We start from the raw sequence: 27,012 nt of genomic DNA on the forward strand, positions 1-27,012 counted from the left end.
CTTCATATCTGCAGCAGGAGACACTCTGTCCCTGAGATCTAGATGGAAAACCACAATCATGCATAGACCAAATGTATGGGGAGAAATGGACAAGAACATCTCCACGGGCATGTTCCTCTATGATTCTATGGGACGTGGAGTGGGAGGGCAAGCTTCCTGGATTTGTTTAACACAGATCAGCATGAACCCCCGTTATCTCATTCTTGCCAGAACGTTTCTCCTCTACTGCCTCGCAGGCCTGTGGTTCTTGCTGCTGCATTCCTGTTCTAAGGCACCTTGATAAGCAGCCTCCTCCTGCTAGAGGACCATGAACAAACTGCAGCCTACAGAAGAACCCTGCTTTAGACTAATCTTCTACATCGGGCTTGAGAAATCACAAGGGTTGCTCTTGTTGCTGGGTAACAGTCTGTTAAATTTTGTTTGAAAAAACAAAATGCTTTAAATACTATTAGAGCCGTAGCTTAGAAATGAGATCGGCAACTACGCTCTGCGTTGGGAGTCAGTAGTAAGAGGGCGTTCTCCCAGCATGGAAGGCACTGGGCCGCGATCATTGCATGTACGCGTACTGCCAGTCTCCGAGGGGCACGTGGGTCTCCTTGATGGCCTGGGGAGACGTCCAGCGCAGGAGGTAGAAGGGACTGCCCGGTTTGTCATTGGTTCCTGTAGGAAAGCCAGGAAAGGCTCTTTACGGGAAGAAGGAGTCATTCCCCAGTAGGGAGCAGACTCCAGTCTTTGCCCTGCAGGAGGTTCCATAGAGAGATCCCCATCCCACAGCTGAGGAGATGGCGGCACAGAGCCAGGAGTAGAACCTAGGCCTGCTCACTCCCAGCGCCTGGCTCTAGTTCCCAGAGAGGAACATTCACACCCCACTGTGTATGGATCAGCTGACAGCTATTCCCCTCTCACCTGAGGCACGGGCACCCCCAAATGGCTGCTGGGCCACAATTGCACCCGTCGACTTGTCGTTAATGTAGAAGTTGCCAGCTGCATTCCTCAGAAGCGTCCTCGCTTCCTGGATGACGTGCCTAGGAGAGATGGGGGGAGCAGTGACACAGCAGAGGAGGACACGCTCAGGTCATCGTCCTTTCAATCTGCTGTGGGCCTCCTGGCCTCAGACCGTGTGCAAGAGAACATAGTGCTGGCCAGATGTCCCAGCCCAACATCTACCCCCAGCAAAGCAACCCACCCTACCAATATTGCTCTGGCCTAGAAGATTCAGCATTCCTGGGGTACTCTGCAGAGCCCAGTCAATCCCTGGCCTCTGTGCTGAAGCGGACAACATAGCTGGTCAACTCTTAGTTACTGCTGCCCTAGGCTGGGCTCAACCCCAGATGTGAAATGTGTCATTGCTCCAAACCCATCCCCTGTACCATTCAGTCCCAGAGAGTTGCACCACTTAAAGTTCACCACCTCTGATGGCCATGGGGCAGCCCTAACGAGCCATCTGGGGCTGGTAGGACGTAGGAGTGTTGTCTTGAGGGAAACCCCCTGAACTACCCTTCAGAGCCTCTAGGGAAAAGGGGCAAGGGGCTCAGACAAGGAGCCTCCCTGCCCTAAATCACTACTCGGCCCATGCTGTGCAAAGCCCTACCCATTGGCCCAGGACTTCCTTCTAGCAGAAGACAGTGATGAAAATGGAGGTAATACATGTGCTGGTTCTGCATGACAGAAACCGAAGGGTTAAAATTATTCGCCCCCTAGTGCACCCTGGAAAGAAAGAGAGCGAGCTATTAGCGCACACTGCTAGAGCAGTGAGAATTCAGGCACTTACTTATCCTGGGCGAACACTGCCCCCGTGAGGCCGTAGGGGGATGTGGTGTCTATGAGCTGTAGGATTTCCTTGTACTGCTTTTCTGGATAGACATAGACAGTCAGGACTGGGCCAAAAATTTCCTGCATAGCAAAACAAAGGCTGTCAGGGCAGGAGCAGCCGAGTCTGCGTGCCTGCGAGCGTGGCCCACAATCGCTGCTTGTTATTGACGGCAGCGCCTGCTGCTTGAACAAATCGCCGGTGTGAAACAGGAGAAATGACCAGCACTGTGAAAGCAGGAGGAGCACAATCAACTCCTGCAGGGAAGGACTCCGGGGGAAGGCAGAGCACCATCTCCCAGCCCATCAGGCTGCTCCTTTCCGTCCATCACTAGGGTGAGCCAAGAGCAGTGGTGGAATGACACTCAGCTTGCAATCAGGAAGGGCTTCCTAGCCTATACAACCGGCCCCTCCCGGAACCTGTGGATGCCCCGTCACTCGAGCAGCTAAGGCACTGGGAAAGACAGCGTGGGGAACAATCCTGCCCCAGTTACCGCGCTGCGCCGGTGGCCTCCTATTTAACTGCACGCTAGTCATGGAGCTTGCGCTGCTCTGAGGCACAGTCTTGAGAGCACCTCAAGGCCCACAGGAGGGCTACAGTCTAGGCAGGAGGCAGCAACACACGCACTGAGGAGCAGTGCAGGTTACTCATTAAGGGGAGGGAGTCCTATGGGATCAGTCCTAGAGGATGGGAATCTCTGGCTTAGATGGCCAGATTTCTCTCTCTCTCTCGCTCTCTCTCAAAGATCTGTGCTTCTGCAATGGCTATTCCTCATGCTCTTCTCGCGGTCAATTCAACCTCGATCCCCGCAGGAGAGACAAGGGATACTCGCCTCTTCCATGATGGGGTCCTTTGGGTCTTTGCTCTCCACGATACACGGCTCGACAAAATACCCAACGGTGTCATCACACGTCCCCCCCGCCAGGATGCTGAGGTTGGGCGACGTCTTGGCGTGTTGGATCCACTTCTTAATACGTGCAAAAGACTGAAAACCAGAGTGTGAAGAGGAGTCTGAAAGGGGGCATTGCCCGTCGGCGACGCTAGCCCTGGAGCCGGCAGGATCCAGCAGCGGCGGACACGCTATTGTAGCACGTGAAGCCACTCGCTGGAGTGCTGCCTAGAAGGCAGCGCTGGGTCCGCATCTCGCTGCACGCCCCAGGGTTTGCTTCCGGGAAGATGCCCCAGGAGCATCCCTGCACTTAGAATCTTAGGCCCCTTCTGGGCAAGATCATGACAACTGTCCCTGAGGACGGCAGTCTCAGATAGGTGCACGTGCAGTAAGGCAGGGGGTGTCCAGACTTGGCTAGAAACCCAAAGCCGTGTACACTTTGCACACTACAGCTGGCCCTGGAGAGACGGCCAACGGAAGACACAGACCCAAGGACTACTAGCAAAGTGGAGCATTGCACGCTGGGACCTGTAGCATAGCCAGCCACACCTCTGTATGAAGATGAGCAACTGCAGTCTCAGATGGTCTCTAGTCTCTAGTGTCTCTAGTGCTCTGGCCACGCCATGGGGCAAGGACAGAGTAGGGAGACAGGCACAGCAAGGGGCTGCCCAAAGCCCCTTGCAGGGGTGCAGCGAGGGCAGGCCCTGTGCCGCAGAGGCCCCTTCTCTGCAATGGAAGTGGATGAGAGGGATTTGCAGCCAAAAAGCCACCTGTATTGCCAGCTGCCTGCCCACAAGCTAGGAAAACACACTTAAGACAGCACTTGCCAGCTCAGCTGCATCTGGAACGACGGAAGGGGAAGAAGTGCAGCCCCTGACGAGGCCCAGGGCGAGGGAGAAGGGATAATCAATACCCAGGAGGGTTTGGCTGGCTTGGGGAAACCACGCGAGGCCTCTAGGGGAGCAGCAAGAAAGCTGGCTTAGGAGATCACAGGTAGGCAAGCCAAAGGGGCAACGGGGAGCAATGGCACATAGGCCAAAAGGCCCACCTGCATGCCAGAGCCTCCCCGTAGCAGCCAGGGCCCACCCTCTGGAGGGACTCAAGCGGTCAAGCCAGCAAGGGGACTGGGGCAGGGGACTGGTCTTACCTTGTCATCGATCACAGCCGAGAAAAAGGTCGCGAAATCCTGGGCAGGCTGCGGAAGGAAGAAGGGGAGCTGGTGAAAGAGTGAGCAGGCTGCTTCGCTCCACAGGCCATCAGCTGCCTCGGAGCGCCAGGCAGGTAGCTCGGAAGGCAGGAGGAGGAAGAAAGAGAATCTAAATCCCCCGAGTGACACTTGTCCCTTCTTTAATATCGCACATCCCCACACCCCTAAGAGGGAGCAGCCGGCCTTTTTCAATTACGCTGTGGCGTTAACAGTTCCTTACAATCGTTCCTCCGCAGCGCTGGCTACAAGTTAATTTCTAATCACTAAAAAGATGAGGGGGGAAGAACCAGTGGATAAAAAGCTCGGTTCAATAGGAATTAGCAGCCGGCTACTGCAGCCTCTAATCCCATCAGCCACCCGCTGAGCCGCAAAGCCCAGCAGCTCCACTCACGTCTCCCACTTTGATCTTCCTGTGCTCCTCCAACAGTTTCGCTTTGATCTGGGGCCACAGCGAGTCGGGGGCGTAGAGGCGGGAGCAGGCCGAGCATTTCTGGCCGCTGTACTCGAAGGCCGAGCGCAGGGTCCCGTTCACCACGCTGGGCACGTCGGCTGAGCTGTGCACGAAGTGGAAGTTCTTCCCGCCGCACTCTGAGGAGAGACACAGACCGACCCATCCCAGGCGGGAAGAGCCGTCACTGCCTCATCCCTTCCAGACAGAGCAACTTACGGCCAGCCCCAGCTGGCTTCGTGTACAGTCCCATCTAACACTCGAGCCGCGGGCAGCAGACACCGCACTCTCACTCTCATCAGCCAGGCCAAGCGTCTGCCTACCAGGTTCACCTGTCTGAATTACCCTGCCCCATGCATGTTGGGACGCAGGGCTGGCTCTAAGCGAAGACACATCTGAGGGATAAATACCAACAACATGGGAACCACCTGCCTAGCTCTGCTCCAGCAGCTCCAGCCAAGTGTCTCCCAGCGGCCCGGTGAGGGGGGGTCAGAATTATCAAACCCATTTTGCAGCTGGGGAAACTGAGGCAGTGACTCACACTAGGTCACCCCGCAGGTCAGTGACAGAACTGGAGTCTGAACCTTGTTCCCTTAGTCCTAGCCTTCCCTCCAGCCTTGCAATCCTTTGGGTTCACCCCGTCTCTTCCCTTTCTCCCTCACTAGGTACAAAGCAAAGGGACCATCGCCCCATTAGCAGGAGGGGAGCAATGGGTTTATATGGGAGTACAGCATCTGCTGTAGGCTCCTATGAGTGAGCAGAGAGAGGAGCAGGCCCAGCCCAGCATGGAGCAAGAGCCTTACAAACCACCCAGCTCAATCGCTTCAACAGCACCAACCAGCCGTCGGCACCCTACCCCCCATGCTCTGCCCCAGGTGCCCCTTACAGCCCCACAACCACCCATCCTCTGCTCTTTACCCAACTCCTCCTGCAGCGAGATGGGTACCGCATCCCGTCAGAGCAGCCCCAGCCATTTCTGCCCCAGGCTCGCTGGTGCCAGCTGCTCTTCCCAGGAGGTTCACTGCAAGAGGCCTCCCCAAGCTGATCTCAAAATGGCACCAGGTTTCCTAAATACCTCGGCCCATTCAGCTCAGCCGGGGCAGAGCACGCTCCGCTAAGGATGCGCTCTGGAATAGGACGGCCGGGGGAACACTGGGTGTCAGCTAGGCCGTAGCGAACCTGAACAGGGGAAGGAAAACATCCGTGGGGTCCCAACTGAGTCAGCGTGTAGGAGACAGACCTGTACAGCCCCACACCGCTCTGCATCGCTGGGCACACGAGGACTCTGCCCTGCAGTGCCTGGGACCTGAGCACAGGCCCCTGTGGCCTCTGCCCTCCCCTAACCTCTGAGCACTGAAGGGTGACTGGCCCCAGCTTAAAGCTCAGCACAGCACAGAGCAGTTAAATGAAGGGTCCCACCCAGCAAGGCTCTCGCAGAGCCCTGAGACTAGAACCCAGGAGTCCTGGCTTTCAGGCCTCTGCTCTGAACAGTAAACCACACTGCCTCCAAGAGCTGGGAAAAGAACCCAGGAGTCCTAACTCACAATTCCCTGTTGCACCCACTGGAGCCCACGCCTCCCCAGCTCTCTCTCCAGACACGTTTTATTTCAGTGCACGTGTTTGGTAGGAGACCACCTGAAATACAACACAGCCATGGAAGTGAACAGCAAGCTGGCCACACACGCTGCCCAGTAGCTGCTCAGTTCCTGCTGAGGAGTTCCCCTGCAGCTGGCATGGCCCACGTGGCTCTTTGTCCCCCCGAGAGCTAAGTCTGGGCATTACCTCCTGCCAGGCGCGGGAAGGTGCGGTATCGATCCAGGTTCTCCGACACCTGCTTCCAAAGGTGCTTGAAGGTTCTGAAAGGCAGAAGAGAGTGAGACCCTGGCACCACACCGCGGTTACTCAGCGCACACTGGAGCAGGCATCTCGAGAGCTGTGGAACCAGGCTCCGGCTCTCAGGCCCCAGGAAGATTGGAGATTATCCTAAAGCCCCAGATCCACGAGCTAAAGAAACTTCACCTCCCCATTCCAGCCAAGAGGCCTGATCCAACGCCCACCGAAGCCAATGGAAACAACTCCCATTGACTTCAACAGGCTTTGGCTCATACCTTGAGAGAGGAGGGGAGACAACCTGAGAACCAGGGCCTAGACACCAAGGTGATGGGCACTACCGAAAAGGCAGAGATGGAGAGACAGTGAAAGAGGGGAGAGAAAAGTGGCACAGAAGAGAATAAAGGAGAAATAGAAAGAGTCTGGCAGGGGCATCCAGTTCTTTTCTTTCCCTCCTTCTTTTTTGGTTCTGACTGTGACAAACCCCTGAGCTGCAAAACAATAAAAATGCTAATACACTCCCACCAGGAGAGAGAGCCACTAATACTAATTTATGAGCTTCCCACCTTTAAAGCCCAATGCTCATCAGACCATGTCATTCAGCTGGTTAGCGGGGCCCCCGGATTTTAATAGTCTGTCATCTTTGGGAGCGGCGCTTCGGGGAGGGCTAGCAGAGTCCTTTGCGGGAATAACTCACCCTGAAGTGCTGGGAGACGAGTGGGAGTTTGCAAATCTACATGGACAAAGGGAGCACCTGCCAGAAATGCCCTTTATCGGGCCGTGGAGTCCTTCACGTGGCTAATTCACATCCCTTTAACGCGATGGGTGAATGTGAAACAAACAACGCATCCCTTTCCTACAGCATCGCTCTCCCAAGGAGCTCTCCAAAGGCTTTGCGAGCAATTAATGGAAGTTCTGGTGTCCCTGCGAGAGAAGTAAATATCACCCCCAATTTACAGATGAGGGTTAACCTCTCTCTGTGCCTCTCTTGAGAAACTTGTCCGGAATCCCTGACACAGAATGAGATCAGGAATCTGAACTCCTGGCTCCCTATTAGAGGTCATAGAATATCAGGGTTGGAAGGGACCTCAGGAGGTCATCTAGTCCAACCCCCTGCTCAAAGCAGGACCAATCCCCAACTATTTTTTTTTTTGCCCCAGATCCCTAAGTGGCCCCCTCAAGGACTGAACTCACAACCCTGGGTTTAGCAGGCCAATGCTCAAACCACTGAGCTATCGCTCCCCCCCCCCCAATATATGGAGATATACCTATCTCATAGAACTGGAAAGGACCCCGAAAGGTCATCGAGTCCAGCCCCCTGCCTTCACTAGCAGGACCAAGTACTGATTTTTGCCCCAGATTGCTAAGTGGCCCCCTCAAGGATTGAACTCACAACCCTGCGTTTAGCTAGACACAGTCCCTGTAGGGAAAGAACGGTGGATACTCCAGAGTTTTAAGTTTGCCACACGGACTAGGTTAGGTCCCATCTACACCACCGCTTTTAACTGGGGCCCTGTCCCTTGGTCACAGTGTAAATGGGGAGTCTGGATTTGTCCCCCAGCAGCCCTAAAGGAAGTCCCCACAGCAAGGTATTTACAGTCTTTGGAGTCTAGAGAAGCGGGGGCTTTGGTAACGTCCACGTAGGTTTCATTATGCCCTGGAAATTAACATCATTCCACAGCTGCCATAATGTGTCAAGGGTACGTTGTTCGTACACCGTCAGAGAAAATGGGGAGTAGGGAGGAGATGACAATGGGGCCCAATTAGGGCTGATCTTTTTCCTTTCTATCCTGACCTTGCTTGCAGGACATTAACCAGTCCTGAAGTAACCTCCAGTGCCTGCAAAACACTGGTATGTGGCTGCATCACACCTGAGCAGATGCTGCTGCAGCAGCATGACCCCACCCTGCCCGACCCAACCACCTCTCCGAAGCACCGACCCTCGGCCGGCTTCCCTGCCCGCTTACGGCACGCTGCCCGTGAAGTTGAGCCCGCAGAAATGTTCAGAGCTTGTGACCGTGTCTCCAAAAACAGCTCCGTCAGCCGGGACAAACTGAATGACGTTTGGAGGGAGACCAGCTTCCAGGAGGATCCTGTAGATGGTGAAGTTGGACAGCATGGCGGCGTCGCTGGGTTTCCACAGGACCACGTTTCCCTGGAGCAGGAGGAGGAACAAATCAATTGATCACGGAGGGCGGCCATGGGCTTAGATAGCGGGCGATGAGGGGCCCCCTCGCTCCTGACCCCAGGGCTCCAAAGCTCAACGATCCAACCAAAGCCCCTGTCTGCCAACAAAGCAGATGGGGGCAGAGCAGTGAAAGTCAGCTGCGTTTACGGGGGGTCCAGCAGCGCTGAGGTGCATGGGATTGACACCCATCCCCTGCATTTGGCTTCAAGTTTCCGTTTCGAACAGCGCTGAGCTTAATGCCCGACTCAGCTGAAGTCTCGAGACTTCTTCCCGCTCACACTGAAACCAGGCAGACCCCATAATGACCCTCTGCTTATCTCTAGCACCGTCCCTGTGCAGATCTCCCACCAGCTGAGCCTGGCACCGCTGGGTAGGCAGTAGGTGCCACCCCCATTTTACAGATGGGGGAAACAGAGGCAAGGGGAAGATAAGGGACTTGTCCAAGGTTACAGAGCGAGCTGTGATGCTGGGAATGGGACCTGAGTCTCTGCCAGCAGCTTCAGCCACACTGTACTTCCTCCTCAAGCCAGGTTTCCTTGAAGCTGGGTATAAACCAGTAGGTGCTTTAACCAGCCAGGAAAGGGAAATAAAGCTCCCGGCTTCAGTCCATTTAAGGCTTTCTTCAGGGCTGGTTTTACTGGGGGGAGGCATAGCTCAGTGGTTTGAGCATTGGCCTGCTAAACCCAGGGTTGTGAGTTCAATCCTTGAGGGGGCCACTTAGGGATCTGGGGCAAAATCAGTACTTGGTCCTGCTAGTGAAGGCAGGGGGCTGGACTCGATGACCTTTCAGGGTCCCTTCCAGTTCTAGGAGATAGGTATATCTCCATATATTATTATATATTGTCCACAGAAGAGGGTGACTCAACTGAAAGACACTGAGCAATAATTCCTAGAGAGGTGTCCCACCCCCACCCCCCCTTTCAGCCAGCCTGGAGGGAAGAGGACACATCCTACCTCTTAGTTTCCCTTTGACCCAGCTTCCCCTTCCTTTTATACTCGGCCCCAAGCAGCCATGTGACCAGCAGGGATCCCTTAATCCTCTCCTGGTGCTGCACCTTTCCCTCATCGCGTGACTCCCGTTCGTAAGAGGCTGAAGCCAGGGGAGCTCCCAGGTTTGAAAGGTTCCACCCAGTTCTGTGCTGCGCCCACTACGCCAGCCCCTCGAGGGGCGAGCTACGGGGAAGCTCACGGCGGTGCAGTGGTGTCGTGAACCAAGACAACAGTCATAGCAGATGGAAAGCAAGGGGGGGGACAAGGGGCCATAAACATTTGTCCATCTGGACTGGACGTTCAGTTCCTGAGCCTCTCGACACAAACCCTCCCCTCCTCTTCCCGCTTTCTTCCACTCCGAGTGGTGGGAAAACTACATCACACTCAGCAAAATGTTGAAGTCCCTGTGAAATCCAATACAGGCCAGAGTCAGGGACAAGAGAGCAGAGGAGCCAGGCTGCTGGTCTGTTCTGATGTGGCAAAAGCTCTGCTCCTACGAAATCCTTCTCCCACATTAATCGTGTTGCTCTCTCCAGCTAGTCATGCGGCCGAGATATTTAATCCCATGGGAATTCCACTGTAAATTACTAAAGCACTAATTACCATGCTGCTAATTAATGTCCACTCATTATAAAGAGTTGGCCCGCAACTCTCCATTTTAATTCCAGGTGCACAAAGCAGGGACGTAGGCTTGGCAAACTAGCCACTTCTCCGATACCAGGAGCCACGCGACCCCTCCTCCATCTCCCCTTTAGCAGCCCAGCACCAGGGGCAGAGAAGATCTCAGCTTCCCCTATTAAATGGAAGCAGAGACCCTGGCATGCAGCACCTCTGCTGGGGTCTGTCCTCAAGTGAAAAGCAGACACAAGGAAAGAGACCAGAAAATAGGGAGACTGCCAGCTGTTAGGGACGGATCAGACCTGCCAGGTCCAATCTGCCACCACGTAGCTCACCAGAATTGTCCCCTATGTACCGGATTAGCTCTGAATGGCCCAAGGGATGGGGTTTCTATCCCCCAGACAAACAGCTCGCCCCACCAGAAGGATCCCCCTGTTCTTCCTCTCTTAACATTGCTATTATTTATATCACCGGAGCACCTAGGGCCCCTAGACATGGACCCTTTGATGGTACAGCACCTACCCCTGCCCCAAAGAGCTGACAGTCTGAGTATCCTCTTAGTTATGCCTCACTCACTCTCCCCCCTTGGGGTTTACACCCTCCGCATTTGTAGGTGTGTCCCCCCCCCACCTTCGTCGTCACTTTAAAAGAGCGAAACGTTGGGTTGTTTTTCCTCGTAAATCAATCCCCTCCAGCTCCAGTAGAGGATGCTGTGCTGCTGGAGGCACCGTCTTCCATACGGAGTTTAGAGTCTGAGGTTCTGGTCATTAAAGAGAGACTCATAGACTTTAAGGTCAGAAAGGACCATTATGATCATCTAGTCTGACCTCCTGCACAACGCAGGCCACAGAATCTCACCCACCTACTCCTGTAACAAACCCCTGACCTATGTCTGAGCTATTGAAGTCCTCAAATCGTGGTTTAAAGACCTCAAGGTGCAGAGAATCCTCCCGCAAGTGACCCGTGCCCCACGCTGCAGAGGAAGGTGAAAAACCCCCAGGGCCTCTGCCAATCTGCCCTGGAGGAAAATTCCTTCCCGACACCAAATATGGCGATCAGCTAAACCTTGATCATTTGGGCAAGACTCACCAGCCAGACACCCAGGAAAGAACGCTCTGTAGTAACTCAGATCCCAACCCATCTAACATCCCATCACAGGCCATTGGGCATATTTACTGCTAATAGTCAAAGATCAATTAATTGCCAAAATTAGGCTATCCCATCATACCATCCCCTCCATAAACATGCCAGGACACTTTTCATAAGAGCAGAAAAATTAAACCAGGTACCCTGGTCCAAATTCCATTTGCCTCTCTCGATCCCCGCTGCACTTCTACTTGGGCACAGTAGTCTTCACATCCAGCTGTAAGCGGCTGTGTGCCCTGTTTAACAGCTGTCGTGCTCTACCCCAGAGGTGGCTGCACTTCAGCGGCAGGCAGTGCCGACGTGTGGTACGTACATCAGTTGAACCGCTTTGGGATCCTTTCGGTTGGAAGACTTCAAAAATGCAGTTTAGCACTATTGTGACTTTCGGGCCCTCTCCCATTGCTGCCGGTATTTTTGACCTCATTCAGTGGCCTGCAGGGAGCACTGCCCGCATATCATGGTCCGTTACTTACTCGGTGAACTCCCAAACACCACCTCATTCCATGGCCAGTAACTAATACCAGTACATTTCCTAGACCAGGAGCCAGAATTTATTTATTATGGGGGTGGCTGCAGCCCCACAGAGCCCCAGTCCTGGAGCAGGTGGCGTACAAACACGAAACAAAAAGACAGCCCCGTATGTCCCTTCCTAGTCTTCCTCCCTTTCCATGATTATAAACACCACCTTCTTTCCACGATCAGAGGAGATTTCTCCTCCGCTCTCCTGACCCTCTCCTGAGCCAAAGCCCAAAGTCACTAGCATGGAGCCCCACTTGGCCTGCCTTATTCAGTGGAAACGCCCATTGCATTACACACTTGGCCCTATCTTTAAATAAATAAAAAAATAAATAAGGAAAGTCTCAATAATTACAGTCCAGTGAGCGCCTCACCTCAGTGGCAGATTAGCCAATGGGCTGACGGGGCCCGTGCGCAGGGGCCCCGGCCAATTGGGGGGGGCCCAGAAAAAATGGGTGCACCTGCACCCCAACCCCGCTCCCTGGCAGAAGTGCTGGCAATGAGGGAAGCCCAGTGCCCCGAACCCGGCTGCGACCCCAGAACTGAAGGAGCTCTAGCTCCCTGCCGAAGCAGCAGGGCTGGGGAAGCTCTCACTCCCCACTGTGGCCGAGGGGGAAAGGGAGGGGGGGCAGAGCTTCTCCAGTCATGAGGCTGCAGTTGGGGGGGGGGGGCAGAAAGGAGCAAACAGGTTGCAGAGCCACACAGGGGGGCAGAATGGGGCAGATTATGGGTGGAACAGGGCAGGGCCGCAGGCAAGGGGCGGAACGGGGGTGGGATTGTAGGCAGAAGGGGTGGGGAGGGGCTCCCCACTTGCTCTGGCCCAGGGCCCCACAAAACCTTAATCGTTCTCTGCCTCACCTAGGTCCTCAGGAAACCAAGAATCTGAGGGCTTGTCTACGCAGAGAAATTAACCAGCATCGCTATCGCAGAATTATTCCACTACAGCTATGCTGGTACAACTCCCGGCCCAGACACTGTTCCACAACAATTCCAGAGAGGAGTAATTATTCCTGAATAGTCACTTTTAGGGCACAACAGAGTGCCCACATAGGGCAGTTAGACTGGCACAACTGCCACAGAATAGTTATTCCACTAAAGCTATGCCGTGGAATTTCCCTGTATGGACAAGCCCAACACAACCCGCCTGGCCTACCACGCGTCATGGTGACTGCAATACCCCATCATCATCGTCACCCCTTTAGTCCCAACACCCGAACTTCATTAAGCAGCGATGCCCTTTTTACTTTTGCAGGCGTGCTGGCATCGTACCAAAGCAAAATGACATTTTAAAGCTTGCAGCGTCCGGGCTGAATGGGGCCGTTCAGCAAAGAGGGTTACATCCGTTTATATCAACGAGAGCAGGGAAAGTCTTGGCAGCTACTAATGTGACATTTTACTGCGAGGGAGGTGGGGTCAGAGAATGTTTCCGGGGGGGCTAAATTTTCAAGAGGGACTATGGATTTTGGATAGGGCACACTCAATTTGTAGGTGTCCGGCCTGGGAGACACCTTAAAGATTTTCCCGGGGCAGGTGCTTAGCACTTGAAATCAATAAATCAAGTGGCATTTCAAATTGAGCACCCAACAATGGAAGCAACCAAAAGCACTGGTCATGTCTGACCTGGACTCTGTAGTCCTTTGGCCGTGTTTGATGGGAAATCTGGGTTAACTCAACACAGACACTGGCTAGTTTAGGGCAGGCTAGGGCTTAGTTAGAAACACTGCAAATACCGGCCCTGAATCTCTCCTCCTGTTTGGACCACGCCAAGCAGCACAAAGTGGTGAAATCAGGCCAGCTGAGAATTATCCAGCATAAGGGAGCTCTCTGGTGTAGGTGCCAGCTATGCCACCTAACTTCCCCCTCACTCCCAAAGCACAGGTGGCAGCGCAAGCCACACCAATTCGCAGCTGGCATAAACTAGAGCAGCTCCTAGGCTGCTCTAATTTACACTGACGGGCAGGGGCACGTGCAAATGCCCCAGGAGGAATCAGGGAGGCGTTCCTTGATCCCCGCCAACCCTGCGTCAGGCAGAGCTCAGTGCAGGAGAGACACTAGACACTAATACTTCTCTCTTTCCCCCACCCCCTTTCTTTTGTAAGCATATCCAGGAGGCTACCGCAAGGCTGGAATTCCAGGCCAACCCAGCATCACAAAACTGCAGCGGTTTGATTGTTCTGACCCACTCCCTCTTCTGCCTTTCCTCCACCCCCACACAATCCAGCCGTTAGGAAAACCCTGGTATATCCCACCTCATGCCCAAGGCAGGACTCAAGCCGAGGCTACCAAGTAACAACTCGCTGCACTTCGGCGCTAAGAAATCCTCTCTGCTCACACAAAGCCCGCCATATCAGCCTGATCTGACCCAAGCGCCTGTGTAACACTGCCCGACTGTGAAATCAGCAGCCTCATTAACAAGTTAATTTCACAGTCTCCTAATGCAACCACTGCTCTACAGCAGATGCTGATTAGGGGGCAGAGTACTCACGCCAACCTTTCCACGGGCAATGCTCAGCGAGGGGGCAGCACAAAGGCTGCCCTCAATAAATGCCCACTGTAGCAGAGGCTCTACCCAGCCATGCCAGGAATATACAAGGTAAGCTGGGCGCACCTACCTACCTTTTCTAATAATAAAAGAACAAAGGGACGGTCAAGGGCAACAGATTTAAAACAGATGAAATACATTTTTGCACAATGCATAGCTAGCCAGTGGAACTCACTGCCACAGTATGTCACTGAAGCCAAGAGCTTAGCAAGATTTGGGGGGGGGGGGGGGGGGCAGGGAGAGACATTGAATGTAACCCATTATCCATATGGGGAGGCTTGAATAAGAATAAAAGGCAAATAAACCTGCATGCTTCAGGGCACGAGATAATCACTAACTGGTGGGGGTCAGGAAGAAGCGTCCCCTACAGGCAGCTGATGCCATAGTTGTCCATTACAGGGTTTCCTACCCCCTCCTATGAAGCATCTGGTAACGTCAGAGACAGGATACTGGAATGGGGGGTGCAATTTACTAGGAGTACCTTGATGTTTGCATTTCCTAGCATTGGGGTGTTTGAAATTGCAACCTTAGCGTTCCATTAAAGCAAATTTCTTTCCTCATTGTGGAGTGTTGGTTGCTCAGCTATCCCTGGGGGTAGCACACGGGGCCGATTCATTGGGCAAAGAGCCGTTTAATCCAAAACCCCAGCGTTGCGTAAAGAAAACCCACGCGCCCTCCTCCACACTCACCATCAAAGCCGGAGCCCCTGCCAGGTTCCCGCCAATCGCAGTGAAGTTAAAGGGCGAAACAGCTGCCACAAAGCCCTGCGGGCAGGGGGGGGAAAGGGAGAATTTACACAGTGTAATGTGCACACCCCAAGGGAAGCCGCAGGAGCGTGGAAAAACGGCCCACTGCAGCTCGCGACGCACAGGGAGAGCATCTGGTCTGAGCCGGGATGTCTCACGCCCCCCCACACCTTGGATGCGCGTGTCTGAGCCACCCTACCCCACCCCACCCTTCCCCTCACCTCCAGCCCCCGGTAGACCATGCTGTTGGTGCTGATGGGGATGCTGACGGGCTGAGAGTTCTCCAGCTCCAGCGCATACTTGGCGTTGAATCGGAAGAAATCTATCAGCTCCGCGGCTGCGTCGATTTCCGCCTGCATGACGGTTTTGCCCTGAAAGGGGAATGGGAGAGATCAGCGGCACTCAGGCAGCCCCGAAACACACTCCCGCCTGGCTTTCTCCCTAGGGGCTGATGGACACAGGGTCTTGGCTTCTTTCAAGCTACACTGCCCCATGCCGCCTCTCCCCCTTGCTCTCACTGGGTGGGTGACGACCAGCAGGAAAGCCGGACTCCCAGACTCAGACTGGGTTTGTTAGTATCTTTCCCCTCCCTCTCCCTGGCAGAGCCCTGACCTGCCCCCCACCCCCAGCACAGGGCAAAAGATCAGGGCTGGGAATCAAACCCAGGTGTCCCTCACGGCGCTGGCACACCAGTTAGTCACCAGCCCTGCACAGAATGACGTCTGTTTCACGCAACAGCCTGTGCAATGAACACAGACCAGACCCTATCACTGTAATTGCTAGGAGTGCACTGGCTACATCAGCGCCCAGGAAATCCCCTTTTTCCCTCTCCTTGCCACGAATCTTCTCCAACAGCCCCTTGCTGCTCCCTCGGTCCATTTCAGCAATGCCAGGCCAGGCATCATACATGAGTTAATTCTCTTTCCCTTCATGCATGGCCCTTCCTAGTCTCTCACAGTGCTGTCTGATCTATGAGCCTGAGCCCCATGCTATCCTAGTGACCCATTTCCCAGCCCCACATGCCGCTGAGGTGACAGGGACCAACTGAAGCACTCAAGGTAGCAGATTTAAAGGGCTGGGGGCACTCAGCAAAGGGCCTTCGGCTCTGGGGTCTGCTTCCCTCGCTGGGTCAACACAACAGGAGTCCGTCGCAATTTAGAGAACAGAACAAGGCCCCTCTTCTCCCGCAGGGTTTTTGTGGGGAGGGTAAACTTGTCTTTGGAGGGTGGGGGGCTCCTTTGTTTGAAGACACCATCCATGCTCCGAAGCGGGTGCATCAGGACAGATCCCTGCCAGATGCCCTGCAGGATTCATACAGCCCCTTCTTGCAGCAAAAGCGAAGGGGGAAATCAGGCTCCTGCTAGACTCTAACCCCCTAATTGTGGGTCTCACTGGCCGCTCCTGATCAGCCCAACCCTGGACGTCACCTTCCCTGTTTCACCCACTGTCTCACCCAGGTTGGCCCGGGAAGTTTTGCTGCTGACGCGACACAAACATGGCGCTGAAAGCGGAGCCAGAGCCCAATCAGCTGCTCACCTCACGCTTCCTGGGTATTTCCACCCCACTCACAGCCCCGTCTCCCTACCCCTGGCGTTATAACCACCTCCTGCTACGTGGGAAGGGACAGAGATAAGCGCCCGCACATCCGCTCCATTAAAAAGATCCCCCCGCAGCTCTCTAAGTGCAGGGAGGGGTCTGCTAGAAAACAGCCGGGCAACGTCCCCAGCAGAAGCGGACGGACGCACGGCTCCAGCCGCAAAGGAAGAACTCAGGGTACACCACGTTCTCATTGAATCACAGACGTCTCTCATATTTGTGCCACTTCCCCCCAGCTCTTCCTGCCACCTTCCCCCCACCCCCTCCAATCATTATGGTTTGTCCCAGCAGGTTCTCTGGGGACCATTCCACCTGCAGCCTTACCTGCCCAATCATGGTTTTGGCCAGCATTTCCGCTCGCCTTGGGCCGCTCAGTATGTCGGCCGCCTTGAAGAAGATCTGTGCCCTGTCCTGGATGGGTTTCAGGTCCCATTCCTTCCGCACGGCCACGGCGGCGTTGATTGCTTTGTTAAGCAAGTCCTGAGGAGCAGAAGATGGAAGCACATCAGATTAGTGCTTCTCAGAATCTCAGTCCCCCAGCCCCACCCCAGGGCTCGCGGCAGCCTCATGGCTCAGATCAGCGACTGCGGGGGGAGGAACCAGCCCCACCCCAACTCCGCTACATACGCGGTCCCGGCAATAACCCAAAGACTTTGCTGCAGGCCATAGTTGTGAGCTTGCAATTATGCCAGGACTGATCAGGACTCTGAACACCAGGGGGTCAAGAACCGCTCAGGCGAGCAGGTCAGACTCAAGAGGATTTTCCAGTTTCCCTGCTAATGGTTACAACACTAAATAAATACCACTACTGTGTGTTCTGATAGGGATTTCAAACATCCCCCAAGCTGCCCAATCCCAGGGCGAGGTAGGTGAAGTGTTTCACCCTGTTATGTTATATTTGTTGCCTGTTTAATATAATTATTGTGTTAAATATATTTGTATGTGTTGTGTTATTTCTTGGAAGTCTCCAACTATCTGGCAAGTAAGTGGGAATTACTCTGTAGTTAAAATTTTCCACCCAAGCTGCCCTGGTGACCCTGCCAGGAAGGAGCGAGGGGGGTAAAGGCACCGCCAAATAATTTCATTTAAAAAAAAAAAAAAAAAAAAAAAAACCTAAATATCAGGGTCTCTTCAGCCACTAGTGTAATGCAACCACCTCTGGCCTGGAAGGCAGCAGCTGTCTAATACCATGTAACCATTTTAGGGCAGGAAGGGGAGAAGATTCCCATGTCTAGCTGAAGCCGCTAGGGAAATTTGCATTCTGCCTACATAACAACCCAAGTTGGGATCTGGCCAGGACGCCCCATTCAAGGATGGGTTGTGACTGTGGGCCTAGGTTTTACAATTCATTTAGCATCCGGCGGGGGCCAGCTCTGAGGGAAGACCACCCGCTACGGCGTCGCCTCCCCCGCTTCCTGCAGCGAGCCCCCTACACGACTCGACTCAGCAGCTGGATCGTAGCACCGGCTTTCACTCCCACATTCATTTTAAGCAGCTACGCCCCACTCTCCCCCAGCTGCACTAGCAAGGAGCAGGGGCGCTGAATCCTGACGGAGGTGCGGCTGGATCTGTGCAGGGCGCAGGCCCAGCGGCTGCGGACACAGCGTGAGGCGCTCTCCTAGGTTATGCTGTTTAAAGCGCCCACAGCAGGCAAGCCAGAGGCCCACAGCGCTGCCCCGTGTTAGGAGCTCAGCCTCATTAAAGCAGAGGGGATAAGTGTCACTTTCCCCTGCAGGCTCTGGGGAACCCTCCCTAGGTTTAGTCTGTCACCGGCAAAGGACAGCTCGGAGTCCCATGACCACGCGCCCTCAAGCCTGCCCCCTGCAGGTCAGGCACTGGGAGGCAGGTCTGGGCACAACTATGCGCCACACTCACCTTGTCCGCATAGCAGAACTTGGCCACCTTGTGCGAGTGATTGAACGGCTGAAAGGAGGAGAGCCTGGGGTGATTAATGCTGTAAAGAGCTGCCCTCCCCCCCCCAACTCCACACACACCCTCTGCCCTCCCCCCGCAACACCTCTGCGTACAGAACAGTCCCCCATTCACATGGGGTGACATGGGCTCATACCCAGGCAGAGGTGGTGTGTATCCAGCCCCAGGGACCCACCCTGCTCCAAAGCAAGCTCCATTCACCTTCTGCTGGGTTCACCCAGATGCCTGAGTCCCGCATCAATGACCCACGTTGGGGACACTCATGTGCAACGTGCTTTGGTTTTGCCTGTGTGGACAGGGACCGAATCGTGTGCACCAGCCCTACCCAGAGAGGATCATAGAATATCAGGGTTGGAAGGGACCTCATGAGGTATCTAGTCCAACCCCGGTCAAAGCAGGACCAACACCAACTAAATCATCCCAGCCAGGGTTGTCAAGCCGGGCCTTAAAAACCTCTAAGGATGGAGATTCCACCATCTCCCTAGGGAACCCATTCCAGTGCTTCACCACCCTCCTAGTGAAATAGATTTTCCTAATATCCAACCTAGACCTCCCCCACTGCAACTTGAGACCATTGCTCCTTGTTCTCTCATCTGCCACCACTGAGAACAGCCGAGCTCCATCCTCTTTGGAACCCCCCTTCAGGTAGTTGAAGGCTGCTATCAAATCCCCCCTCACTCTTCTCTTCTGCAGACTAAATATCTCCAGTTCCCTCTGCCTCTCCTCGTAAGTCACGTGCCCCAGCCCCCTATTCATTTTTGCTGGACTCTCTCCAATTTGTCCACATCCTTTCTGTAGTGGGGGGCCCAAAACTGGACGCAATACTCCAGGTGTGGCCTCACCAGTGCCGAATAGAGGGGAATAATCACTTCCCTCGATCTGCTGGCAATCTGATGGTCAGCGCTGGCCCCTAGACAGTTTGGGGAAACAGCTTAGACTGCAATTCCCAGGTGGTGCTTTCTGGTCCCAGGAAGGGTGGCTTCCTCTGGGGAATGAGATAGCCCAGAGATCAGGAAGAGACCAATATGGGGGCGGGGGGGCACATTATCCCCCCCAATCTCCCTACGGCAGGGTTCCTACACCTTCCTCCTAAGCTGGAACCAGCCATTGTTAGAGACAGGATTCGGTGCTGTGGGTCTGAGCCAGTCTGGCAAGTCCCATGAGGGACTTCCCCAAAGATCCATCCATTACCCAGCTCCTGGCTAAGGCAGCTCACCTTTCGTAAGTCTCCGGGAAAGGGCCCTCGTGTCTGTAATGGGCCGGTTTGCTAGGAGGCAACGGTTAACAAGGACACTAGGTAGAACTACACCCCAGAGGGAGAAATACGTGAATGAGCTGGAGCAATCCCTGGGGAGGGGAATGTCTTCCAGGAAGGGAATAAAACTGCCCCACACTGGGATTTCCCCGTCGTGTCAGAAAGGTTCCTCACAGGTTCCCAGGGCTCTGCCAGGCCGTGGAGTGGTCACCTAGCAACCAGGCACTCCCCACTGGGACTCACCGACAACTGGTACCGGACGTCTGATGTCCACACCTCTTCTCCCCCCACCACGCACGGGATGGCCTCCGTCTTGCCCTTCAGATCGTTTAGCGCCTATCGGATGAGTCAGAACAAAAATGAACTGGTGAGAACCTGGCAGCTCCCCCTCTGCTGAACGGAAGGCAGCCCCCAGGGATGGAAACGGTATCCAGCCAGCCGTGGCTTTGATCCGCCTTCCTCCCCCACCACACTCTCAAACCAGGTGACCTGATGGTCCTACCCACAGCCCTGCCAAAGGTCCATGTCCGAGTCCCTCTAGAACCTGCCTGCCAGACCAGCACTGTGCTCACGTCCCAGGGAAAGGAAACCTTGGACTTCTCCAGTACCAAGCTCTGTTCAGACTAAGAACATCCCCGTGTTATGGGGGCCATCTGCAGGGTTAAGGGAGGGGTAACAAGGGTGGGGTGGGCGAAAGACTTCTCCCCAAGAGGGTAACCATCAGGGGTTGGGAAGGGTGTCCTACCACTTCAGCTAAAGACTCAGCCACTTTAGAGTGAGGCTGGAAGATCACACGCCGCACTAGGGGAAGAAGAGCCCTGATTTCTTGGCTGCAACAAGCAACTCAGGACAGTACCTTCTGAAGAGCCGCTCGTTCCGGGCTGCCCTGCTTGAACTCCAGAATGGGTTCGTTGGTCACCTCTACAGCTATACGGTGTTGCCATCGCAGCCTGGGAAGGGAAAGAGAGAGACACACTGAGAAGCCACAGTCTTCTTCATTCAATCTATACCGCGGCTGTCCTGGCCGGTGAAGTGAGACAGGCGTCCACGGAGGCACTGCTGCTGAGTTTCATTCCTTATTGTCAGCGGTACACACTATACCAGACAGTCTGCTTAAAGATCGCATTTCCCGCTGAACGTTTTTTTGCTCCAAGGAACCACTAAGGTGGCTAGAGCTGAAAGAGGTCGGGAGAAGTTTGTTGTTGTTGTTCTGTGATTGTACAACTCCTAGCACATTGGGGTCCTAGGTGCCCTGGCAAATAAATAATAATTTCCCTCTCTTTTCCCCAGTTTGTTTACTGCGTACATTTGAGGGCACTTTGTGGGTAGTCAGTTTCACTGCCTAGTCAGCTTCCCGTGTGTGGTGTGGATCTTTCACGCAACAACAGGGGAGAGAAAAGCCATTTTGAAAGAACGGGACAATGTGATTGTAAAGCCACAAGATTTGGCCAGAGGACTGGTGTGTTGGGGGTTGAAACTACTTTTAAACTTGCTTTCTGAAACTGACTAAGGGCAGAATTTTCAAAAGAACCTAAATTACTTAGGTGCCATCGGCTGTCTACACTACAAGCACTGCAGACGCTTCCTATAGTAAGGTGTTTTTCCGTCGTCGTTAATCCACCTGTCTGAGGGCTCGGTTACACTTAAAACGCTACAACGGCACAGCTGCAGTGTAGACACTAGCTACACCGATGGGAGGGGCTCTCCCATTGGCGTAGCTCAGTGGTGCTCAACCTTTCCAGACTACGGTGTCCCTTTCGGGAGTCAGATTTGTCTTGTGTACCCCAAGTTTCACTTCACTTAAAAACGACTTGCTTACAAAACCAGACGTAAAAATACAAAAGTGTCACAGCCACACTATTACTGAAAAATTGCTTTTCATCTCTCATTTTTACCATATAATTATAAAATAAATCGATTGGAATATAAATATTGTACTTACATTTCAGTGTCTAGTCTATAGAGCAGTATAAACAAGTCGTCGTCTGTAGGAAATTTTAGTTTGTACTGACTTCACTAGTGCTATTTATGTAGCCTGTTGTAAAACTGGGCAACTCTCTAGATGAGTTGATGTACCCCCAGGAAGACCTCTGCGTACCCCTGATGCATCAGTGGTATCTGAACAGGGGTGGGACATCCTGTCTGGATACTCCCGGAGCAGCGGAGTGCGCATAGATAACCAGGCAGGCCAGGCCAGGCGTGAACCAATGCACCGTGGGATGCCAATGGGAGGACTAACTGTAATAGTGTAGTGACACCAACACGGGGCTGTGCCCACACAAACCCTTCACCAATGTAATTCCTATCAGAAGAGAGTTACACCACCTCCAATGCAGCTTAACTAGTCCCACGTAAGACCCAAGATAAACCGAAAGAAGACCATGCATGCGGGGACACAAGAACAGTTTCTGCCAGAAAATATAAAGTTAAACCGTAGACAGGAGACTTCCAAGGAGGGAAGACTGATGCAGGAAGTGGTGCTGACAATTCAGTAGGGGGCTTTATTCCATCGGAGTTGCTCTTGAACCAACATCCCAGCACGGTGGGAGGTTCTCTGCTGCAGAACGCAGCAGCTTCCACATGGGACTGATGGATCTACACCGCAACTCCTGCTTTTAGAAGAGTTCAAAGTACAGGGGGGCAGAAGCTGGGCAGGTTTGTTTTGTCAGCACAGTGCATGCTTCAACAGGTAGCTGCAGATTACCATGGGTGCTGTAATTTCCCAGGCCCAGTCTGGCATTAAATTCTCCACCTCAGCAATATTTCCCAGCAGCAGTAAGAAGAAAACAAGCCACCAAAAGCCAAAGGGGGAGGAGCCCACGTACTGGAGAGAGAAAAGATGTTGACCCAGTAGTGGGTTTGGGGAGAAGTATGCCAGGAGAAAGCAAAGGCCATGAAAGATGAATTAGTGGCAGTAAGTAGCACAGGGATGGTCCAAGTTCGGCCTGTAAACCAAGCGTAGCCATGACCACTTTAATACAGAGGTGCGATCCTCTGATGCTACAATTCGCCATGGGCAATGCTCAGTCTTGACCGAGGTAGAGCCTGGCTCAGATCACGGCAGTCACATATCAGGCTTTCCAGTCTGGAAGCAGCAAAGAACATTGTCACATGACATGGGCTGAAGATAAAGTGAAATATGAAGCTACTGCTGCAAATCCTTTACCTCTGACTACCTCCGAGTTCAACCCTGCAACGGAAATAGAAAGGACCCTAGAAGTTTGGTAGACACTCAAACCCTGCACAGACACCAACAATTCAGCTGCTTTTCCTTCTAAAGCTTCACAGAGACTGATTTAGCTGTGACAAACCTCAAGAAGATGTGACAAAGCCTTGGATGAAGAGAAATATTTCTGTGTTTTGTTTGGTTATCATTGCACTGGAAGTAGTATTTTGTTTGGATTTAAAACATTCCCCGGTAGCCCAGCCTTGCAACGGCAGGCTAGGGGAGAGGCAAGGAAGAGTGAAAATGACAAACAAGTGAAACTAACCAGCCTATTTTTTCACTGTACAAACTGAGTGAAATTCTTGAAAACAGACGTGACCAAAAAAAACTGCCCCTTTGGCATGCTGGATTCCTGACAACTCTCCCATACAGATCTTTAGATATTATGTTTTCAACTACAGAAGATAGAACAAAATCTGAATCATTTTTGCAAGACTGTTTTATTCAACACATGAAGGAGGAAATTCAGGAAGTCAATATGATAAGCTCTGGAACTATTGGAATGAGAATTTCCAAAACGCTTTGTTTTGCGCTGTCCACATCTGTTACAAACCCACAGCAATGACATACGCTGGGATTCAGATGTGCCTATATTTTTTAGGAGAAGGGAAGGCTGAGTTACTTTGAAGAGATTTATATTTGTTAGATCTGATGTAATCAAATCAAAGACACCATCATACACATCATGTTGTTAAGACTGTGGACAATTCCCTGTTTGTATTCCTTTGGTGTTTAATAAATATTTTTATTTTATAAAGCTAGAGTCTCAATATTCTTTCAGTTGTAACTATCAAGAGTCAGAACTCTGCTCAGCCCCCGAAAATGGGACAGAGTACACAACGGCTGTGTCTATGCTGCACCGTTAACCTGTGTGATTGGCAGCTGGGTCTGAACGCTTGGGTTGGCATAGCATGGGTGTGAGTGTCCCCACGGCAAAACCCTGCCCACGTTACTGTGTCCTTACCGGTTCTGCACTCGCTTGTCTCTGTCTGGAGGCAAAGCCCCTGGCTCTGTGTGCTGAGATGCTCTAGGATTCTTTCCCTGTCAATTGTGGGAGACCTTGTCTGTCCTTTGGGGAGAATTGTGGGAAGGCATTGGAGGACTACCAGCTCTCCAGTGATTTAACCTGTGTACTTACTGCAAAGCGGGTGGGTTCCAGCCCAAGTTAAAAGCAGAGCCTGGATTCCAACTCACACCCACAGAGGAGTCAGCTGGGCCAGGCTTACAGCACCTCCAAACCTGGCTCAGAGGTTTTCCTGTGTGGACACTAGGGGAGTTAAGACTAAAACCCAGGCAAGAGCCTGGGTTAACTGTGCAGCCGAGACATACCCAATAGTACCAGAGCAGGAAACTGACTGGAATCCTGCCTGGCAGGGGAAAACAGGTAAAGAAGCGTCTCCTGCCATCATGAATCCTGGTGCTTGTAGCTGCCAGTTAAATACATTGCAGAGGGAACATGTTTACAGCACAACCTGTGGCAATACAACCCCGGAGTCACCCAGGCAACCCTGGCCTTGTACCAGACTTCCAGTGATACCACATTAGTCACCCCCCACGGTGGCACCCGCATGTCAGCAAAGCAGCCAATACGCAGTTAGTTTAGAAGGGGTGGCCCAGGCACACGTGTTGCATGAGCCAGAGACGGGAGAGGCCATTTAACCCCGAAAGGGGACACAACTCTGCATGGGTCACCCCAGAACTGGGTGGGGCACCAGAGACATGAACAGGGAGGGAAGAGGAGAAGGACACGTTGAGACCTGCCAACATCTGCTTCCCCAGGAGACTCCTGCCTGTCACCTGCTGCCATTTTCCTATCTCAGGAAGTGTAGATAAGCCTAAACCCTCACTCCCTGAGATAGCAGAGGTGTTGGGCAGATAAGGGGAGCACGTGCCAAGGGCTGGCGCAGAGTGCGGGGTGGGTGGGAATATGGAAATCTAAGGGAGATAAGCGTCCGGGGGAATCCTTCCAGCAGATTCTCCACTGCCCCCCATTTTTGCAGCCCTGCCTCCCGCCTTGACGTCTGGGCAGCTGCTCCCAACTCACCCCGATGTAAAGGAGCCGGGGGGGGAGAGGCAGAGCATTAGGGGGCAGCAGCAAGACCTGCTGACAGACCCCCCCCTAACTAGCCCGGAGCAAACTGGGCCAAGAGGCAGCTGGGTGGGCAGAGGGGTCAGGCAGATTTGACCCCCCTCCCGACGGGGCGGGCAGGGCCCCCAGCAGCCGGTGTGTGACGGGGGGGGGATCCCGACTCTGGCTCTGCCGGGAGGTTTAAATCCCAGAGGGGCGGCCCCGACGGGGGCGGCCCCATGGCCCAGTGCACACCCACGCCGCCAAGGAGCGGAACATCAGGCCCGGCAGGGCGCCCGGGGAAGGAAGGGGGCGGCCGGAGCTCGCGGGGCGCTGGGACCCCGCACGCCGGGGGGATCCGGGGGGGCGCTGCCGGGGGACCCCGGATCCCAGCAGCGGGGGGCTCCCCGCGAGGACGGGAGGGCTCCCTGCAGGCCCCGCCCCGCTCTCACTCACCCAGCGCGGGGGCAGCCCAGCAGCGCTCTCCGCAGCGGGGGCAGCAGCATCGTCTCGGGGCACCGCGGACTCGGAGCCGACGGGCCAGACCCAGCGCAGCGCACGCTGAGCATGGGACCCCTGGGCCGGGCTGTACCATCTCGGCGGGGGGGGAGGAGGACAGACTGCAGCTCCCGGGAGGGGACCCAGCTGCCCCCCCCAACAAGGCTAGTGCATCCAGCAGAGCGCCCCCAAGCAGCCGCCGGGTGGGGATGTCCCAACCCCGTCCCCCTCGCCCATTCCCCAGGGATCGCATACTGTGCCGCTAGCCGCTCCCCCCCTCTCCAGCCCATGGTGCAGTCCGTTCTGTCCTAGGGCGGCGCTGTATCAGCCAATCAAATCATAACTTGGGGGCCTTCTGACCAATCAGCTGCTGCTTCATGTTACAACCGGCTGCAAGGAGGGAGGTGTCGGTAAAGTTCTTTAAAGAGTCACCGGGGGGTGGGGAAGGAGGGAGTTTGGATAGACCAATGGGGGTGGGGGTTGGTCATACTGTACCAGCCCCACCCCCCAGAGGTCCCCAGTGGAAGGGGGCAAGAATTAGAGAATAAAATAAATTTATGTATTGAAATGAGAACTATGAATGGTAACTAGAAACTGACCCAACTGGCCACATAGGCACAACCCCAGACACCCCCTGGTTCCCATGAGTTACCTGGGCACGGCCCAAGGATTGGCTCTTCAAACATTTATATGAAAACTGTCTCCTCTGTCCTGAGAATATAAACAGGGCGGATGTTGCTCCAGGACAAATACTTCGTGTCCCACAGTTTGAATCATTATCCGGCTATTGAAACAAATCCATGGCCACCTAAGGATTTTTACAGTTAGTCAATGCACTGTGCCCCGAAAACAACAAGGAGTCCGGTGGCACCTTAAAAACTAACAGATTTATTTGGGCATAAGCTTTCGTGGGTAAAAAACCCACTGAAGAAGTGGGTTTTTTACCCACAAAAGCTTATGCCCAAATAAATCAATCAGTTAGTCTTTAAGGTGCCACCGGACTCCTTGTTGTTTTTGTGGATACAGACTAACATGGCTACCCCCTGATATTCGTGCCCCCAACGCCACTCAGAACTCTGTTGCAGGGGAACCCCCATCCTCCCACTCCAAAAACACAGGGCTCAACTGGATGAGCTGAAGGGGAAATCTCTTCACACAAGGAGTGTAACTGAGATGCGACTAATGGGGCTTCAAGATGGGCTGTGAAGCAAAAAATACACAGCCCAGCATGGCAGCAGAATTGCAAGGCCTATTTGAGATCCACCCACTAACCTTCCTGAAATCTGTGAAGAGGGCAAATAAGCTACACAGTTTAAATTAAAAAAAAAAAAAAAATGCCAAGATTTTCAAAAGCAACTACTCATTTTGGGAACCTATCTTGAGATATCTGAAAGGGGCGTGATTGTCAAGAAATGCTAAGCGCTCACCCTTTGAAAATCAGGCCCTTTTGACATGTCTCAAGCCAGGCAGCCAAAATCACTAGTCGTTTTGGAAAATCTTGGCTTCT

General features: G+C 53.6%; 1 protein-coding gene across 2 annotated transcripts; it reads right to left on the reverse strand.

The window, feature by feature from the left end:
* Positions 1-547: 547 nt before the first annotated feature.
* ALDH4A1 (aldehyde dehydrogenase 4 family member A1) lies at positions 548-25,528 on the reverse strand. 2 transcript variants are annotated; one of them, XM_065421359.1, is made up of 15 exons: positions 25,464-25,528; positions 20,570-20,663; positions 19,957-20,049; positions 18,402-18,449; positions 16,851-17,006; positions 15,152-15,301; positions 14,874-14,948; positions 8,152-8,339; positions 6,137-6,210; positions 4,298-4,494; positions 3,847-3,894; positions 2,643-2,795; positions 1,772-1,893; positions 907-1,025; positions 548-660 (listed from the first exon to the last, which is right to left on the reverse strand). In XM_065421359.1, exons 1-15 carry the CDS (start codon positions 25,511-25,513, stop codon positions 548-550), a joined length of 1,680 nt encoding a protein of 559 aa, XP_065277431.1. In that variant the 5' UTR covers positions 25,514-25,528. The 2 variants fall into 2 exon arrangements, with proteins under 2 accessions (XP_065277431.1, XP_065277432.1); XM_065421360.1 differs by lacking the exon at positions 2,643-2,795 and having other exon boundaries at positions 25,464-25,513.
* Between the last annotated feature and the right edge of the window lie 1,484 nt (positions 25,529-27,012).

This window comes from Emys orbicularis, chromosome 22, assembly GCF_028017835.1.
Source record: "Emys orbicularis isolate rEmyOrb1 chromosome 22, rEmyOrb1.hap1, whole genome shotgun sequence".
Lineage (NCBI taxonomy): Eukaryota > Metazoa > Chordata > Testudines > Emydidae > Emys > Emys orbicularis.

Coding starts and splice junctions, on each gene's coding strand:
- ALDH4A1 (XM_065421359.1), bottom strand. CDS start 25,513: ATGCTGCTGCCCCCGCTGCGGAGAGCGCTGCTGGGCTGCCCCCGCGCT. Junction 17,007..18,401: donor AGTTCTGCTATGCGGACAAG/GTGAGTGTGGCG, acceptor TCTGCTCCTCAG/GACTTGCTTAACAAAGCAAT. Junction 3,895..4,297: donor GGAAGATCAAAGTGGGAGAC/GTGAGTGGAGCT, acceptor TTCCTTCCGCAG/CCTGCCCAGGATTTCGCGAC.